Source organism: Leucoraja erinacea, unplaced genomic scaffold (assembly GCF_028641065.1).
Source record: "Leucoraja erinacea ecotype New England unplaced genomic scaffold, Leri_hhj_1 Leri_400S, whole genome shotgun sequence".
Classification (NCBI taxonomy): domain Eukaryota; kingdom Metazoa; phylum Chordata; class Chondrichthyes; order Rajiformes; family Rajidae; genus Leucoraja; species Leucoraja erinaceus.
This window is the reverse complement of record NW_026576301.1, coordinates 89230-109620: the sequence shown is the minus strand read 5'-3', so window position 1 is coordinate 109620 and position 20391 is coordinate 89230. Positions and strand designations below refer to the sequence as shown.

General features: G+C 47.0%; 1 protein-coding gene across 1 annotated transcript; it reads left to right on the top strand.

The window, feature by feature from the left end:
• Positions 1–3571: 3571 nt before the first annotated feature.
• On the top strand, positions 3572–19844 carry LOC129693721 (zinc-binding protein A33-like). Its single transcript, XM_055630498.1, has 6 exons — positions 3572–4412; positions 4501–4596; positions 6145–6378; positions 8567–8589; positions 10939–11057; positions 18852–19844. Exons 1-6 carry the CDS (start codon positions 4002–4004, stop codon positions 19430–19432), a joined length of 1464 nt encoding a protein of 487 aa, XP_055486473.1. The 5' UTR covers positions 3572–4001; the 3' UTR covers positions 19433–19844.
• The last annotated feature ends 547 nt before the right edge of the window (positions 19845–20391 follow it).

Sequence of the window (20391 nt, the reverse complement as noted above, 5' to 3'; positions counted from 1 at the left end):
TTTCTATGACTACGTCCAACTGCTGTCTGGTTCGTTGATCGGTTTGCTAGATATGAACTGTTTTGGGAGAGAAAAAATCTCACGGCAGACCAAACGCGTTAAACAGAAATTAGTCAGATATTGAGCTTTACACCAAAGCTCTGCTATAGGATCATTGCTTTACACGGTGAAAAATCATGTGAAATAATCACTGAATTTAATTTTAAATGAATGTCCCTGCATGTTATACTGTTTAGTTTGGAGATACAATCAGACAGTCCACTGAGTTCACACCGACCAGCGATTATTGTTTTTCTATTTGACAATTTTATTTGGCGACAAATCAATCGCTGTCTCTAAGGGGGTTGCATCCAATCCCCAACCAGCTTGTCTTAAAATTCCCGTCCAATCAACAAATAGGTCTCCTCCCATCCAATCAGCCGCTGTCTCCAAGGGCATTGTGTCCAATCACATAATGCAGTTTGACCGTAACTAGCCGCTACGGTAAATGTTGGAAGCCAGCGGAGCTACTGACAGTCAACCGGGAGCAGGAGAGATTCACACAGTGTAGAATCCATAGCACCTAGTGTACAATTTCATAATATATACTAAATAACTGGGCTGACAGACCTTGGCTGGGAATCTGGGGCCCACCAAAATTGTTCCCAATTGGGCCCCACACCCCCTAAGGCCGGCCCTGGTCACGAGGTACATGTGACAATAGGGTAAAATTGAATCATTGAATTCAAGTTTACACATGAGATTATTGAATAAAAATCGAGCGTATAAGAAGGAACTGCAGATATTGGTTTAAGTCGAAGATAGACACAAAATGCTGGAGTAACTCAGCGGGCCAAGCTTCATCTCTGGAGAGATGGAATGGGTGACGTTTCGGATCGAGACACTTCTTCATTACAGTGTCTGGTATTGAAGTGATGTTATTGTGCAGACTAACATAATGAACAATTCACGATATGAAACACTGATGTATTTAATTTAAGGGAATGAAATTTATCCGAAGCTTGTATCTAATGACATCCACTTTCTGGCCAGGGATGTGATTGACGGGACTGAGCTCCGCCTCCCCTCAGCCTGGCCCCGCCCCTTTCATTGATTGTTCCGCCGCCGTTTCGCGCCCGAAACCCCATTGACCGCGGATTCAGCAGCAGCCGCGGCGGCTCCACAGCTCCGGGCTCCCCCGGGTCCTAAAGCCCGCCGACACATTGTGGTGTTCCGGGTGGGCTCTGTCTGCCTCTCTGTACAATGTGGGTAACGTTCCTTGTTTCTGTTGTAGCCACACCCCTCCCTCGCCGCTTTCTCAGCTACATCGTGGCGGCTATTTGAGGCATGTAAGAGCATATAAAAACATTTGGACAGGTGCATGGATTTGAACGGATGGGAGTGGGGAGGGGATGGGCCAAACGCGGCACATAGGACCAGCTTAGATGGGGCATCTTGGCCGGCATGGAACAATTAGAAACATAGAAACACCCCCACATCAGTCTGAAGAAGGGGTTCGACCCGAAACGTCGCCTATTTCCTTCGCTGCATAGATGCTGCCTCTCTAGCATTTTTGACTACTATTGATTTTTCCAGCATCTGCAGTTCCTTCTTGAACAAGCTGTACAGTCGTGCATATTATCCAAATTCAGTGAAGTGACATTGAATATCTCCATTGAATTCATCTATTACATTGAATGGAATTAATGATACTGCAAGTGCATTTCATTTGAAATGTCCTATACCTTGACATTTTTACAACCCTGATCATCTGCCCCTGTTGCTTCCCTCCTTCTCCCTAATCCTCGAGGTCGGACTTTGAATGCCGCCCTCTGCCCTGATATAAGATGCTCTGAGACTTGGTGTTGAAACAAAGAACTGCAGATGTTGGTTTATACCAAACATAGACACAAGTGCTGGAGTAACCCAGCGGGTCAGGCAGCATCCCAGGAGTGAAAGGGTGGGTGACGTTTCGGGTCGAGTCCGTTATTCAGACGAGAGGGGTGGGTGGGGTGGGAATGGAGATCTGGAGGCGAGGAAAGTCCAGGACCAATTAGAGCTGGCTGTAAGTGTAGTTTACATTCGTTTATTGTCACGTGTACCGAGATGCAGTGAAAAGCTTTTGGTTGCGTGCTATCCAGTCAGCGGAAAGAAGGATCGACCCAGGGTCACCAATGAGGAAGATACTAGTTCAGCACTGCTCTCTAGTTGTATAGGATGATTCAGTTGCCTGATAACCGCTAGGAAGAACCTGTCCCTGAATCTGGGGGAGTGCGTTTTCACACTTCTACATCATTTGCCTGATGGGAGAGGGGAGAAGGGAAGAGGGCAAATGGCAAATGGTGCCTAGGTAGAGCCATTGTCGGCGAGGGTAAGTGTGAGCTGAAGACTGGTGTATGAGAGGCAGGTGCAGTGACGGGGATTAGAATGAAGCCGGAGGGAGGTCTGGGTCCATCCTGATCCCCGGGCTGTGAACGGAGGTGCGGGCGGCGGGTTCCACTGTCCAACAGGAGCAAGTCAGTTACACACGAGACGTCGTTAACGCCGGCCCTGTCCGTTCCTCACTGAGTCATAGAGTCACACTGCACGGAAGCAGGCCTTTCGGCCCAACTTGCCCGTGCAGACCAAGATGCCCCATCAGCACAAATTCCACCACCCGCGTTTGGTCCATGTCCCGCTATCCTTTCCTATACGGTGATTGCACGAAAGGTCACTGGGTCAGAGGGCTCGACGCACGGAGGCGCTAAATCCAACTGGAAGACACCCGTCACTTCCGGTACATGTTATTAATGCGTACTTTCCTACCTGTTAAAAACCGCCAAAATGTTGAATTTTTGCGCTTAAAAATTTTGTGGCAGTCGGGGTAAGAGTGAGAGACATGTACCCAACTTTAGAATTCCAAACGTGAAGTGAAATGAAGGTATAGAGAAGCGAGAACTGAAGGGACTACAGCAGCTAAAGTGCTTGGTAATCATTGAACATATTGGGAATTATCGCGTTTGCTCACTGCATTTCATCAAGTAAGGCATTATTTGTGTTTTTTCTTGATTCCTTTGGTATCTAAAAATTCTCAGAAGTGATAAATCTGGCTGTACATGTTTCTTCAGATGCGTTTTCATTTTGTATGTAAAAACCCACGAGAACCATGGGCGATTAAAAAAAAATTACAGCCAGATTTATCACTTCTGAAACTTTTTAGATGCCAAAGGAATCAAGAAAAAACACAAATAATGCCTTTGTTGATGAAATGCAGTGAGCAAACGGCCAATGTTCGCCAAGCACTCTGGCTGTTGTTGTCCCTTCAGCTCTCGTTTTTTTTTATCTACCGTCATTTCTCCTCACTTTTGGAATTCTGAAGTTGGCTAAATGTCTCACATGCTTAACCCGATTTCCATAATTATTTACAGCGCAAAAAATGACAATTTCAGCGGGTTTTAACGGGCCCGCTACGCTGGAAACAATGGTAAGTGCCTACCTGCAGTACATCGCGTGTAATCCATTTGGAGTAGCGTAGCAACAGTACGGGTCATGGGTCGTCACCCGACTGCCGTGAAACCTCCCTATAATGCTGTTATAGTTCCGACCTCATCTACCTCCTCTAGTAGTTTGTTTCATACACCCACCGCCATCGATGTGTCTATTTCGCTCGTGACCTGGCAACATCCTCGTCAATCTTTCCTGCTCTCTTTCCAGCTATCTGTACTGCCTTCGACTGTCGCCAGCCCTATTCAGGGCTGTTTCATATCTAACTGATCCCTCCCTCGTGTGAGATTAGTTGGAAGTGGCCTGGACACCTTCACACTGAACACCAAAGATCCTATAGCAAGCTCCGCTATAGGATCTTTGCTGAACACTTGCAGCCAAATAACATTCGTTCCCCGAGACTGCAGCGTGTGCAGTAGACACTCGCGGTACTGCAGGGCAAAGATCCTATAGCGCTCTGCTATAGCATCTTTGCTGCTGGGGGTCTGCAGTTGCGCCGAAGGGAATTCGTTTTGAACCAGGAAGTGGCCGAGTTAAAAATGGCTGCGGAAGACCAGGTCGAGAGTTTAACTGAGGAGGCAACATGTCCCATCTGCCTGGATTTCTTCACCGATCCGGTGTCACTGGAGTGTGGGCACAACTTCTGCCGCTCCTGTATCACACAGAGTTGGGACACGGAGGGGAGAAACTCCTGCCCGGAATGTAGAGAGAAGTTTACAGGCCGCAGCCTCAGGGTTAGTTGGGCCTTGGCGAGACTGTCTGAGAAAGCTCGAACACTGAGCCTGAATCGGACAGAGAAGGAAAATAAACTTCAGTGCGAGGAACATCGGGAAGAACTGAAGCTGTTTTGTGAAACGGACAAGAAGCTGATCTGTGTGATTTGTCGTGATGCGCGGGAACACAGAGATCACAGCTTCATGCCGGTTAAAGTAGCTGTTCAAATATACAAGGTAAATACAAACTGATTTTAATCACATTATTTTAATTCCTTCTTATTGTTCAACAATTTAATTCTCTGATTTTCAATTCCAATCCCAGGATCAGGTGAAATATTCCCTCGAATCTCTCACAAAAAAGAAATCAGAGATCCAGCAAATGGAGCAGCAACAGAAACAGAAGATTTTTGGAGTTCTGGTGAGGCTTTCCAGTTTTGAATTCCTGATCTTGTGTAGATTTGATCGCTGTGATACGTGTAATAATAGGGCAGCGCAGTGACACAAGTAGTGTTGCTGTAACCTAGTTCTGGTGAGCGGGTTCGATCCTGACCTCGGGTGCTGCCCGTGTGGTTCACGTCTTCTCCCTGTGACCGCGTCGGTTTCCTTCTACAACCCCAATAAACGCTGGTTCAATGGTCCTGGAAGCAAAGAAAATAAGTGCAGGCCTAGGCTATTCGGCCCTTCGAGCCAGCACCACCATTCAATATAATCATGGCTGATCATCCAAAATCAGTACTCCTGCTTTTTCCCCATATCCCTTGATTCTTTTAGCCCTAAGAGCTAAATCTCAGTCTCTCTTGAAAACATCCAGTGAATGGACCGCCACTGCCTTCTGTGGCACATAATTCCACTGGTTCACAACTGGTTGAAAAAGTTTTTCCTCATCTTAGTCCTAAATCGCCTAGCCCTTTTTCTTAAATTGTGACCCCTGGTTCGGGATTCCCCCAACATCGGCAACATTTTTCCTGTATCTAGCTTGTCTAATCCCTGAAGAATTTTGTATGTTTTTCAAAGATATCATCTCATCCTTCTGAATTCCAATGAATCCCAGTCGACCAATTCTTTCATCACATGTCAGTCCCATCATCCTGGTAATTAACCAGATGAACCTACGCTGCACTCCCTCAATAGCAAGAATATCCTTCCCAAATTAAGAGAACGATACTGCACACAATACTTCACTGTATCCTTACTTTCTGTGACTGATGTACAAGGACATCCAGGTCTCATTGCACCTTCCCTTTTCCTAATCTAACACCAATTGAATGTGAAAAAGGGTCTCGACCCGAAACATCACCCATTCCTTCTCTCCCGGGGGGAGGGGCAAAGAACAATGGAGATCCAGCGTGGGGGGGAACTGTTGGGGGGGGGGGGGGCAAAATGGGGAGCGCGTGCTTTGCAACTTTGTCAGCGCCGCAGGTGGCTGCTATTTGTATACATTGTGTATGCAAGCAAAGAATCTCACTGTGCCTAGTCACATGTGACAATAAAGTATTCCTATTCCTATTCCAGCTGAGTTACTCCATCATTTTATGTCTCTCTTCGGTTTAAACCAGCATCTACAGTTCCTTCTTACACCATTCAGATAATAAGCTGCCTTCTTGTTCTTGCCTCCAAAGTGGATAACCTCACATTTATCCACATTGTACTGCATCTGCCCACTCACACAACCTATGCAAGTCAGCCTGCAGCCTTATAGCATCCTCCTCACAGCTCACACTGCCGCCCAGCTTTGTGTCATCCGCAAACTTGGAGGTGTTACATTTAATTCCCTTATCAAAATATATATTGTAAATTACTGGATTGATGGGTTATAAGATTACCCTCACAACATTTCAGAAGCATTTAGAGAAGCTATTGAAATACCAAAGCAAATAAAAAATGTACCAGGCAAATGTCACAGTCAAAGTCGTGAGGAAACACAATCAGTGACATTATATGTTGATCTTCACCTTTCCTTTCACAGAAACAGTCACACAACCTTCAGTCCCAGACCATATCTCATTTTGCAGAACAGCACCAGATTCTCACTGAGAAAGAGCAGCGCGTACTGGCAGACATCCGAGAGGAAGAGACGAAGATTCTAAATACAATGGAGAAAAATCTTGGAGAGATTCAAAAGAATTTAAATTCCATTCAGGAGGAACTCTTAAAGTTGCAACAACAGATGGATCAAAAAGACAGTGTGGTGTTTCTGAAGGTGAGGGGTTACACAACAGTTTGGTGAAGTGAAAGTGCACAGTCACAAAATTGTGGGTGACATTTCAGAAATAGATGCTGCATTTATCAGTAATTCAGAAATAGGTAAATGTTTAATCTGTTTCAGCTGTTGTTGTTCCCAAACTAATTGGCCTCCCGTGTAATCTATGGGATCGCAAGACTGCCTGGCCAGAATGTAGGGAGGTGTTTGTGTTGTGTAACGATTAGAACAATGACAGGTGATCCTATATCTGAATCTAAGGACCACAGCATGGGCAGAGGGCAGTGAATATCTGTGATTCTCCAACCAAGAGACTCTGGTTTAAATAGTCTAACATGTAAACCTCTCAGAGGAGGATACATTTTTGAAAATTTGCGGATTCTAATTGGGGCAAAGAGGAGGAGTTTAGTCCTGGGCTAGATCAGCCATGACCACATTGTGGGGATTAACATTGAAATCTAGAACGTGGTGCGTACATCAGATTGATCATCTACAGTATATCCAGTTCCCATCAGCAGTGGTTGGTCACCTTGGGGGAATTTGCTCTGTTTGTTTTGTCCATCTTGTTTCACCATAGAATGACATCCTAATCTACATAGAAACATAGAAAATAGGTGCCGGAGGAGGCCATTCGGCTCTTCGAGCCAGCACCGCAATTCATTGTGATCATGGCTCGTCCCCTATCAATAACCCGTGCCTGCTTTCTCCCCATATCCCTTGACTCCACTAGCTCCTAGAGCTCTATATAACTCTCTTTTAAATCCATCCAGTGATTTGGCCTCCACTGCCCTCTGTGACAGGGAATTCCATAAATTCACAATTCTCTGGGAGAAAACGTTTTTTCTCACCTCAGTTTTAAATGACCTGCCATTTATTCTAAGACTGTGGCCCCTGGTTCTGGACTCGCCCAACATGGGGAACATCATAGACAGGTTATTCAGCCCATCCTATCCAGTCAAGATTTCTGCTCCACTCATCATCCCTCCCATCTACTCTCCACATCTGGTGACAATACCCAAATTCCAGGAACCCTAATGTGTTTATCCCACTTGCACTTAAATGTATCTCTGCTGTTAAATTTATCTCTGCTATCCCTCCATTGCAAGTGAGGTCCATGTTAACATATAACCATATAACCATATAACAATTACAGCACGGAAACAGGCCATCTCGGCCCTACAAGTCCGTGCCGAACAACTTTTTTTCCCCTTAGTCCCACCTGTCTGCACTCATACCATAACCCTCCATTCCTTTCTCATCCATATGCCTATCCAATTTATTTTTAAATGTTACCAATGAACCTGCCTCCACCACTTCCACTGGAAGCTCATCCCACACCGCTACCACTCTCTGAGTAAAGAAGTTCCCCCTCATATTCCCCCTAAACTTCTGTCCCTTAATTCTGAAGTCATGTCCTCTTGTTGGAATCTTCCCTATTCTCAAAGGGAAAAGCTTGTCCACATCAACTCTGTCTATCCCTCTCATCATTTTAAAGACCTCTATCAGGTCCCCCCTTGACCTTCTGCGCTCCAGGGAATAAAGACCTAACTTCTTTAACCTATCTCTGTAACTTAGTTGTTGAAACCCAGGCAACATTCTAGTAAATCTCCTCTGTACTCTCTCTACTTTGTTGACATCCTTCCTATAATTGGGCGACCAAAATTGTACACCATACTCCAGATTTGGTCTCACCAATGCCTTGTACAATTTTAACATTACATCCCAGCTTCTATACTCAATGCTCTGATTTATAAAGGCTAGCATACCTTCTCATGACTGTATTCGTTTTGGTATTTATTGAAGTCCACTTTACATTTCAGCTTTGATTATTGGTCTTCCCTTCGATTTGAGATATTATTTCATCCCCACCCATTTAAATCCACCTATAATATTAAATTCTATCTCATCATTCCTGACATCTTCTCCAGATGAAATCCCACGACCTGCCTGGTCTTTTCAGTAAGTTCCATCCTCTCAGTTATGGCGTCATTCTCATGAACATTCCTTGTGCTTTCCCCCATCGTTCTACATCTCGACAGCAATATCCGCTTTCTGCCTGCATGATAGTGAAGATAAGAGTTGGGAAATGGGGATTATCAGAGGGTTACAGAAATTTGATGAAATTCCTGCTGTCGGGATGAGGACGGTCCATCTCAATCAATTGAGATTTGTGTTTTATTTCTTTCAGGAGGAAGGGGGTCGTAAGCGAAGGTAGGACATTGTCTTGATGAAAACATTGTAAGTTTTTGTGGAACAACTCAAAACATTTCTAATACAGGTGCACAACCTTTTATCCGACGATCTAAATAACGAAAACCTCCGAATAGCGACATTTTTTCGGTCCTTGAAGAAAGGTCCTTGAAAACGTTCACCGAGGGCGGCCCGCAGAGGTGACAGCAGAACCTCCGGTCAGTCCTCGAAGAAAGGGGAACTAAATCCCCATTCATAAAAGAGAAGGTGAGGGTATATTGCGCGGGAGGGTTAATAATTGACAATATGCTGCTACCTGCCAGCTGAGTTAAAAAGTTCCCACGGTATACTCACGATACACAGTGTATCGTGAGTCTTGCGTGGGAACGTTTTAACTCAGCGTGCAGGCAGCAGCAGATTGTCGCTCCCTTCAGTTTCACCCCACCTACACCCCTCTGCTTCCCGGCCATGTGTGTGACCCCTTCCCTCCCCTCTCCAGCTCCCCGCTCATTGCACCGGCGCGTGGGATTTGCACCGTCTTCACGTCGCGATGCTAGCAGCACAGTGCCAGTCACCGGAGACGTCAGGACCAACGGAACACCGACCTCCAGGCCCACTGCAAGCACGGAGATCCCAGAGACCCACAGCCAGCAGCAGCCCAGCCCCGTTCCAACTCCAGAGGAAAACTGCAAACTGGCCGGAGACGTCAGGACCACCAGAAGGCGCTCCCCGAGCTGCGCCCCCTCATCAGGACACCGACCCCCAGGCCCACTGCAAGCACGGAGATCCCAGATCAGCAACTCCAGCCCAGCCCCGTTCCAACTCCAGAGGAACACGCTCCCCGTATGGGCAGAAGCTGATGGTATGCAAGAGGTACGTCGGGCTGTTGGCGAACTGCCACTTGTCGCCATAGCGGCCCATCGAGGAGCGGATTCCTCTGGAGTTGGAGGGGGAGGGGGGTATTGTGCTGTTTGATCGCCCCCTACTATCCCAGGGACAGGGAGACAGGACGTTCACCGAGGGCGACCCGCAGAGGTGACAGCGGAACCTCTGGTCGGTCCTCGAAGAAAGGGGAACTAAATCCCCATCCATAAAAGAGGTGAGGGTATATTGCGCGGGAGGGTTAATAATTGACAATATGCTGCTACCTGCCCGCTGTTAAAAAGTTCCCACCGTAGACACGATACACAGTGTATCGTGAGTCTTGCGTGGGAACTTTTTCACTCAGTGTGCAGGCAGCAGCAGATTGTTGCTCCCTTCAGTTTCACCCCACCTACACCCCTCTGCTCCCCGGCCATGTGTGTGACCCCATCCCTCGCCTCTCCAGCTCCCCGCTCATTGCACCGGCGCGGGGGCTTTGTACTGTCTTCACGTCGGCGAAGGCAGCCCGCAGGCCAGTGCAATCACCGGAGACGTCAGGACCAATTGGACGTCGACCACCAGGCCCGCCGCAAGCACGGAGAACCCAGAGACCCACAGCCAGCAGCAGCCCAGCCCAGCCCCGCTCCAACTACAGAGGAACCTGGGTTGCGGATGACGGGGCGCAGCTCGGGGCGTCGTAGGGGCCCATCGGGGAGCGGGTTCCTGTTGGTCCTGACGTCTCCGGCCACCTGCTATCCTCCGGGAACTGTACCGCCCTTGCAGGAGAGTGGGGTTGCTTGCAGTTGCAGAGGGAGGGGGCAAGGGCGGTACAGTTCCCAGTCTCAGCTCCAGTCCAGGGGGGTGGCCGGAGACGTCGGGACCAACGGGACAGCGACCCCCAGGCCCACTGCAAGCACGGAGATCCCAGAGACCCACAGCCAGCAGCAACTCCAGCCCAGCCCCGCTCCAACTCCAGAGGATCACGTAGGGGCAGAAGCTGATGGTGTGCAAGGTGTTCTTGGGGTGGCGCAGCTCGGGCTGTGGGCAAACTGCCACTTGTCGCCGTAGCGGCCCATCGGGGAGCGGATTCCTCTGGTGTTGGAGGGGGAGGGGGGTATTGTGCTGTTTGATCGCCCCCTGCTATCCCAGGGACAGGGAGACACAGCGGCTTTTTAGACTGGTGGGCAATCACTTCCAAAGTTCTGCCCACACAGTCAGTACACCTCACCTACACTGCATTTCATACAAACATTTATTCTGCAAGAAAAAACGACATTGAAGACTCAAACGCGCGACCGAGTAACTGCCGGGATCAAGGCGCAAACTCGCGACCTTGCGGATATGAGCCGAGCACTCTACCACTGAGCCAGCCATTAAAATCTACGCTAAAAAATTTCCATTCCGAAGACCGACAAATTCTGAATTACGAAAAGTGTCTGGTCCCAAGGCTTTCGGATAAAAGGTTGTGCACCTGTACTCAGTTTATAACCAGCTGTTAAATATTTCCAGGGTTCATGATGAAGCCAAACCACTGTCGGTGATAGATGAAGCCTTGCCGATTGAAAAATTTCATAGCTTTGTTTCGTTTAAGACAACATCCAAAGAAATATCTGAGGACTTCAAGCGAGGTAAAGCTGATACCTTTTCCATTATTCTTATTTCTGACATCTTTAAGCCGTACGCCTGACATGTAACACCTTATAATTTCCCAGCCTCGCACAGCCCGGTTTGAACTTCCCCACAACATCCATAAACACAACTGCCCTGTTCCACTGAAATGATTTCCACGTATCTTGACTCCATCCTATCCCCCGGTCCAATCCGTCCCGACCTATGTCCAAGATATCTCACATGCCTTCGTTCCTTTAATGACTTCTGCTTTCAGGGCCCCCACCCCCTCATCTTTACCATGGACGTTCAGTCACTCTACACCTCCATTCCCCACCAGAAAGGCCTTAAAGTCCACTGTTTCTTCCTCGACCGCAGAACCATCCAATTTCCCTCTACTAACATTACTAGCGGAGCTGGTTCTCACTCTTAATAACTTCTCCTTCGAATCCTCCCACTTCCTTCAAGTCCAAAGCCCTATCCCTGAACTCTACCTCCATTACATTGATGACTGCATCAGTGCTACCTCCTGCACCCATGCAGAACTCATGGACCATCAACTTCATCACTGATTTCCATCCTGCAATCAAATTTACTTGGACCATCACCGACACCTCCCTCCCCTTTCTTCATCTCACAGTTTCCATTACAGTAAATAGACTATGACTGACACCTATTACAAACCCACTGACTCCCATAACTATCTCGACTACACTTTTCCCTATCCTGCTTCATGCAAAGACTCTATCCCCTGATCCCAATTCCTCCGTCCACGCCGCATCTGCGCCCAAGATGAGGTATTCCAAACCAGGAAATCCGAGATGTCCTCATTCTTTAGGGAATGGGGGTTCCCCTCTCCCATCATAGATGAGGCCCACACTCGTGTCTCCTCGATACCCCGCAGCTCTGCCCTTGCTCCCCCTCCCCTTAGTCGCAACTTAGACAGAGTCCCCCCTTGTCCTTACCTTTCACCCCATCAGCCGCCACACACACCTAATCCTCCAAAATTTCCGCCACCTCCAACGGGATCCCTCCATTAGTCACATTTTCCCATCTCCTCCCCTTTCTACCTTCTGCAGAGACCATTCTCTCATCAACTCCTTGGTTAACTCATCCCTTCCCACCTAAACCACCCCCTCCCCAGTACGTTCCCCAACAACTGCAGAAGATTCAACACCGGTCCCTATACCTCCTCTCTTGAATCTGTCCTGGAACCCCAATAGTCCTTTCACGTTAGGCAGAGGTTCACTTGCACCTCCTCCAACCTCATCTACTGTGTCCGTTATTCAAGGTGTGGACTCTTATACATCGGTGAGACCAAACACAGACTGGACGATTGTTTTGCTGAACACCTTTGCTCAGTCTGCCTGAACCTACCTGATCTCTCGGTTGCTAAAGACTTTAATTCCCCTTCCCATTCTCACACAGACCTTTCTGTCCTAGGTCTCCTCCAATGTCAGAGTGAGGTTAAACACAAATTGGAAGAACAGCATCTCATATTTCCCTTGGGCAACTTACAGCCCAGTGGTATGAAATGTTGATTTCTCTAACTTCAGGTAGCACCGGCATTCTCTCTCTCTATCCCTCCCCCACCCAAGTCACACTAATTTATCGTTATAACAAACAGCTAACAATGGCCTGTTTCATCTTATCGTTATTTTTTGCTTATCTTCCATTCATTGTTCTTTATCTCTTTACACCATCGCCTATATTTCTTGATTCCCTTATCCCTAACCAGTCTGAAGAAGGGTCTAGAACCAAAACGTCATGCAGAGATGCTGCCTGTCCCACTGAGTTACTCCAGCTCTTTGAGTCTATTTTTGGTTTAAACCAACATCTGCAGTTCATTCCAATACATATTTAAGTAATACATAGATGCAAAGATTAATTGTATTTTGGACTGAAGGGAAATTGGAGATTTGATCTCCCACTAAATTCATCAGCTGGGAAGCATCATTGAGTCAGAGGTTCAGACTCTCCAGCCTTTGGGTAAAATACTGTGCCTATTCACCTTATCTGGGCACCTTATATAGATCTGACACACATCTATAAAAGCATTCCGATGGGCTCTAAAGAAAAATACCCCTGCCCGTCCAACGTCTCCTTATAACCCAGCCCTCGGCTTCAGACCTGATTAAATTATTGTAAATCCTTTTGCACCCTCTCTAACTTGCTAACAACCTTATTGTGTCAAATGCTGTATTTAATATCCTGACATATGAAAGCATGAGTGACATACACATTCTTCACCACCCTTCCTGTCACTGTTGCATCTTCCATGGCACTGTGTACCTGCAGCACGAGATCTCTCAATTCTATAAAGTTCCCCGTTTACGGTGTATGTCCTGCCCTGGTTTGTCTCAGCAAAGTGCATCACCTCACCTTCACATGTATAAATCCCACCTGCCGTTCCTGAGCCCATTGTCCCAGTTCACAGGGATCACATTTACTCTCAGATAACTTTCTTCACTCTCCACAATGTCACCAATTTTAGTTCCATCTGCAAACTGACTAACCGTGCAACCTACATACACACCCAATCGTGTATATAAATAAGAAACAACAGTGGACTCGGTCTCCAGTCTGAAAAACGACCCTCTACCAACATCCTCTCTTCGACTTTTAAAAAGGGAGGGAGAGAGAAAACAGGGAATTACAGACCAGTTAGTCTAACGTCGGTAGTGGGGAAACTGCTAGAATCAGTTATTAAAGATGGGATAGCAGCACATTTGGAAGGTGGTGAAATCATTGGACAAAGTCAGCATGGATTTATGAAGGGTAAATCATGTCTGACAAATCTTATAGAATTTTTCGAGGATGTAACTAGTAGAGTGGATAAGGGAGAACCAGTGGATGTGTTATATCTGGACTTTCAGAAGGCTTTCGACAAGGTCCCACATAAGAGATTAGTATACAAACTTAAAGCACACGGTATTGGGGGTTCAGTATTGATGTGGATAGAGAACTGGCTGGCAGACAGGAAGCAAAGAGTAGGAGTAAACGGGTCCTTTTCACAATTGCAGGCAGTGACTAGTGAGGTACCGCAAGGCTCAGTGCTGGGACCCCAGCTATTTACAATATATATTAATGATTTGGATGAGGGAATTGAATGCAACATCTCCAAGTTTGCGGATGACACGAAGCTGGGGGGCAGTGTTAGCTGTGTGAGGATGCTAGGAGGCTGCAAGGTGACTTGGATAGGCTGGGTGAGTGGGCAAATGCATGGCAGATGCAGTATAATGTGGATAAATGTGAGGTTATCCACTTTGGCGGCAAAAACAGGAAAGTAGATTATTATCTGAATGGTGGCCGATTAGGAAAGGGGAGATGCAGCGAGACCTGGGTGTCATGGTACACCAGTCATTAAAAGTAGGCATGCAGGTGCAGCAGGCAGTGAAGAGGGCGAATGGTATGTTAGCATTCATAGCAAAAGGATTAGAGTATAGGAGCAGGGAGGTTCTACTGAAGTTGTACAGGGTCTTGGTGAGACCATACCTGGAGTATTGCATACAGTTTTGGTCTCCTAATCTGAGGAAAGACATTCTTGCCATAGAGGGAGTACAGAGAAGGTTCACCAGACTGATTACTGGGATGTCAGGACTTTCATATGAAGAAAGACTGGATATACTCGGTTTGTACTTGCTAGAATTTAGAAGATTGAGGGGAGATCTTATAGAAACTTACAAAATTCTTAAGGGGTTGGACAGGCTAAATGCAGGAAGATTGTTCCCGATGTTGGGGAAGTCCAAAACAAGGGGTCACAGTTTAAGAATAAGGGGGAAATCTTTTAGGACCGAGATGAGGAAAACATTTTTCACACAGAGTGGTGAATCTCTGGAATTCTCTGCCACAGAAGGTAGTTGAGGCCAGTTCATTGGCTATATTTAAGAGGGAGTTAGATGTGGCCCTTGTGGCTAAAGGGATCAGGGGGTATGGAGAGAAGGCAGGAACAGGATACTGAGTTGGATGATCAGTCATGATCATATTGAATGGCGGTGCAGGCTCGAAGGGCCAAATGGCCTACTCCTGCACCTATTTTCTATGTTTCTATGTTTCGACCTTCAGGTAAATGTTGTATTCCATCGGCTAGTTCACCTCGGATTCCATGAGATCCAACCTTCCAGAGCGGCCTCTCATGCTGTGTGTAGAAGTTGCATCTCTCAGAGGGCAGTGAATATCTGGAATGTTGTGCCCAAGATGGTGGTGAAAACCTGATTTATTGGATATCTGTAACTTGGCTACAAATAACTATTTGATAGATCTAAAAATTAAGATTATGGGGAACTCACACAGAAGAGGAATTGGTGCCAGTTTAGATCAGCCATGATCACATTGAATGGAGGGGAAAGCCTGAGGAGCGGTTCCTAATCCTGCTCCTGTTTTCTTGTGTTCCAATGCTCATGTGTACCGATAAATTGACAGTCTTGACACAGAGGAAATGCAGCAAAGATTAACAATACTTGTTCCTGGGACAATGAGTTTGCTGTGTGGGGTGAGAGTGAGTAGACTAGGCCTGTGTACTCGAGAGTTCGGGTGTATTGGAGGAGATCTCAGTGAAACAAGGGCTCAGTGTGCTGGATGCGGGGAGGATGTTTCCCCTGTCTGAGGGATATGGAGAACGGGCACCCTCTCAGAATGTCGGCTGCACCATGTAGGACAGAGACAATAAGACATTACTGCACGCAGAGACTGGGGAACCTTTGGAATTCCCTACACCAATGGCTGTGGAGACTCAGTCATTCAGGGCTCTAGGAGCCGAGAGCCAATAGACAATAGGGGCAAGAGGAGGCCATTCGGCCCGAGCCAGCACCGGCATTCAATGTGATCATGGCTGATCATCCCCAATCAGTACCCCGTTCCTGCCTTCTCCCCATATCCCCAGACTCTGCTATTTTTAAGAGTCCTATCTGGCTCTCTTGAAAGCATCCAGGGAACCTGCCTCCACCGCCCTCTGAGGTAGAGAATTCCTCAGACTCACCACTCTCTCAGAAAAGGTGTTTCCTCTTCTCCATTCTAAATGGCTTACTCCTTATTGAACTGTGGCCCCTGATTCTGGACTCCCCCAACATTGGGAACATGTTTCCTGCCTCTAGCGTGTCCAATGCCTTAACAATTTTATATGTTTCAATGAGAAACCTCTCATCCTTCTAAACAAGCCCAGCTGCTCCATTCTCTCAGCATATGACAGTCTCGCCATCCCGGGAATTAACCTTGCAAACCTACACTGCACTCCCTCAATAGCAAGAATGTCCTTCCTCAAATTAGGTGATGTTAAATTAGGAAATCCGCTAATGTGGATTCCGTTCAGTTCCTCTGTTACCTCAGATCCTCAAGCCACTAGTACATCAGGAAGGTGTGTGTGAAGATGGATCCAAAGTACCTGTTCAACTCATCTGCTATTTCCTTGTTCCCCATAATAAATTCACCTTTTTCAGTCGTCAAGTCCAACTTTGGTCTTAACGACTTGTTTCCTCTTCACATACCTATAGAAGCTTTTACTATCCTCCTTATATTCTTGGCTGACCAACCCTCGTACCTCTCCTTTTCTCCCTGTATCTTCTGTTGCTCTTGAAACATTACCCAATCCTCTTGCTTCCCGCTCATCTTTGCTATGTTGTAGTTCTCATTTATTTTTATACTGTCTCTGACCTCCCTTGTCAGCCACGGTCACTCCTCACTCCCCTTCGAATCTTTCTTCCTCTTTGGAACAAACTGATCCTGCACCTTCTGTATTATTCCCAGAAATACCTGTCATTGTTGTTCCACTGTCATCCCTGCTAGGGTATCTTTCCAGTCAACTTTGGCCAGCTCCTCCCTCATGGCTCCATAGTCCCCTTTATTCACCAGTAACACGGACACCTCTGATTTACACTTCTCCCTCTCAAATTGTAGATTAAAACTTACCATATTATGGTCACTATCAGCTAATGGCTCCTTAACCTTGTTCCCTTATCAAATCCGGTTCATTACACAACACTAAATCCAGAATTGCCTTCTCCTTGTCGGCTCCAGTACAAGCTGCTCTAAGAATCCATCACGGAGGCACTCCACAAGCTCCCTTTCTTGGGGTCCAATACCAACCTAATTTTCCCAGTCTACCTGCATGTTGAAATCTCCCATAACAATTGAAGCATTACCTGTACGACATGCCAATTTAAAATCTTGATTGAACTTGCACCCTGTATCCAGGCTACTGTTTGGGGGCCTGTAGATAATAATAATAATAATAATTTTATTTATAGAGCACTTTAAAAACAAACATAGCTGCAACAAAGTGCTGTACATCACTAATCATTGACAAAAAAGTTAATACACACCAAAAATAACAATCAAAAGAAATAGTAGGAAAAGACATGTAAAATAAAGAAACATCAAAAAACACCACAAACAGAAGCAAAGCCTCAGGCATGGTCAAAAGCCAGGGAGTACAAATGCGTTTTAACACTGGATTTGAAGATGGACAGTGAGGGGGCCTGTCTGATGTGCAGCGGCAGGGTGTTCCAGAGTGCCGGAGCAGCAACAGAGAAGGCTCTATCCCCTCTGAGCCTCCGACTAGACCTCGGTACCTCCAGGAGCAGCTGACCAGCTGACCTGAGGGACCGGGCAGGAGTGTATGGGTGGAGCAGCTCAGAGAGGTAAGGCGGGGCGAGCCCATTCAGAGATTTAAAAACAAATAACAGTAACTTAAAATGAACCCGAAAGTGCACCGGGAGCCAGTGTAGGGAGGCCAGAATTGGCGATATGTGCTCCCTCTTTCGAGTCCCTGTTAAAAGGCGAGCAGCAGCATTCTGAACCAACTGGAGACGAGCCAGTGAAGAACGAGCAACACCAAAATAGAGCGCGTTACAGTAATCCAGCCTAGATGTAATAAAGGCATGGATTACTGTCTCAAAATGCTGCCGCTCGAGAATGGGCTTCACCTTCGCCAGCTTCCTTAGGTGAAAGAAGCTGGACTTAACCACCGCGCATATTTGGCGATCTAATTTAAAGTCACTGTCCATCCTAAAACCCAGGTTCACAACTGTTGGCTTCACGTACCTTGACAATGGACCTAAATCAACAAATGGAGGTTCACGGCAGCCATTGGGATCAAATAAAATCACCTCTGTCTTCTTTTCATTAAATCCAAGAAAGTTTAGGGCCAACCAGGACTTAATGTCATCAAAACAAGATAGTTCCCATTAGGTTATTTTTACCCTTACGATTGCTTAGTTCTATCCACTCTGACTCCACATCTCCTGTTTCAATGTCACCCCTTGCAAGGGACTGAATTTCATACCTCACCAACAGAGCTACCCCACCCCCTCTGCCCACCTGTCTCTCTTTTCGATAGAAGGTAGACCCTTGAATATTCATTTCCAGGTCCTCTTGCAGCCATGTCTCTGTAATTCCCACAACATCATACATGCAAATTTCAAACTGAGCCTCAAGCTCGTCCACTTTATTTCATATACTTTGCACATTCATATATAACACTTTGACTTTGGCATTCACCTCCCCTCTCACACCACACACAATTGGCCCTGACTTTACTCTCTTATCCCTTCTCGAACTTTCCTTCCCATTAATTTGGGGGTATTTTGTAACTTTTCCTGTACTCCCTTCCTCTTCAACTCCATCTTTATGCTTACAATTTGTCAACCCTCGAGCCTCCCCGCTCACGAAATTCCCCTCCCCATCCCTGGATAAAAACTCTTGGAAACACTGCGTGAGGCCGAGCGGCCTCTCTTCTACCCCGGTCCCGGGGTCGCGCTGCCCGAGTCTCCCCCCGACCAACCCCCGGGGACTCTCTGATTCTCTGCTTTTCTCCCCAGTCTTCATCACCCTGGATGTGGAAACAGCGCATCCGTGGCTCGAGGTGTCTGAGGATCGGAAGAGGGTGAGATGGACCCGGACCCAGAGGAGTCTCCCTGACACCGGGAAGAGGTTTACAGACTGGCCGTGTGTGCTGGGAACGGAGGGATTCACATCGGGGAGACATTACTGGGAGGTGGAGGTGGCAGGGAGTCGGGACTGGGGTCTGGGAGTCGCCGCAGAGTCTGTGGAGAGGAAGAGACGGGTCACACTGACCCCGGAGACTGGAGTCTGGAGCATCGGGCGGTGGGATGACGAGTTTAAAGCACTCATCTCCCCTCCATCCCCTCTCCCCGCCCGTCCCATCCCCGGGAGGGTGGGAGTTTATCTCAGTTACCAGTCCGGGACAGTTTCATTTTACGACGCGGACACCAAGTCCCATCTGCACACCTTCACTGGGAATAAATTCACGGAGAAACTTTATCCTTTCTTCTGGCCTTGGGATGAAAACCAGTGGCTGAGAATCTGCTCCAGTTGCACTCTTGGTTTGAAAAACGGTCGGGTCCCGGGACTGGCGTCAGGAGCGGGGCTCGGGCTGTGAGGCTGAAACCCGGTGGACAACAGGTTGGCGCTGAACGGCTCCCATTTAATCCCCAAATTCCGCGATGTGAAACCGAGTGAGCGCGGAAATAAAACCAGGGGGAATGTAAATGTGGGAAGAGTGAAATAAACAGCAACTGAAATCAGAGCAGTCTGTCGATCCGTTCATTTTAACGCGTTAACCGCGTCCGGCAACGGAACAGAAATTACTTTTGTGAAAATATAAAGATTGAAACTAGATTGGTTTATGAATGCAACCAATCATATATATCTCAGCATCACTAATCCCGCCTTACTGTATCATTTATACTAACACCCACATCTCCCGCTACGCAGTTCAGTAACAGGCTGGAGTCAGTGACTACTGATATGTTGTTAAGTCTGAATGTATATTAAAGACTATCTTAAAGTTACACGTGTGTAATGTCTCATTTACAGAAACAATCTCTCTTCCCGCGGGTTCAGCAGCAGTCGCTGCTGGTCCTAAAGTCCGCCGGCTCAGATAATTCATAGCGTGTTTGCAGCATTTGCTCTCCACGCAACAGACTCGTTTACTGTGGAACGGATCTTTGGAAGAATGGGTTCAAACCCAAGGAGGCAGGAAATTGGTGTAAACTTTGCATTGACAGCCAATGAGTGAGTGCTTCGAGCTCCCCACAACATTAACATCATTTAATGATTTAAAGGCATTTGTAATGCAACAGTCGGTGCAAGGTGGGGCAGCTGTAGAGTTGCTGCCTCATAGCGCCAGAGACCCGGGTTCGATCCTGACTACAGGTGCTGTCTCTACGGAGTTTGTACGTTCTCCCCGTGACCTGCGTGGGTTTTCTCCGAGAACCTCGGTTTTTTAACATATATTATATTCAATTGTGCTGCAGCAAGTAAGAATGTCATTGTTCTATCTGGGACATACGACAATAAAACACTCTTGACTCTTGACGTACAGGTTTGTAGTTTAAG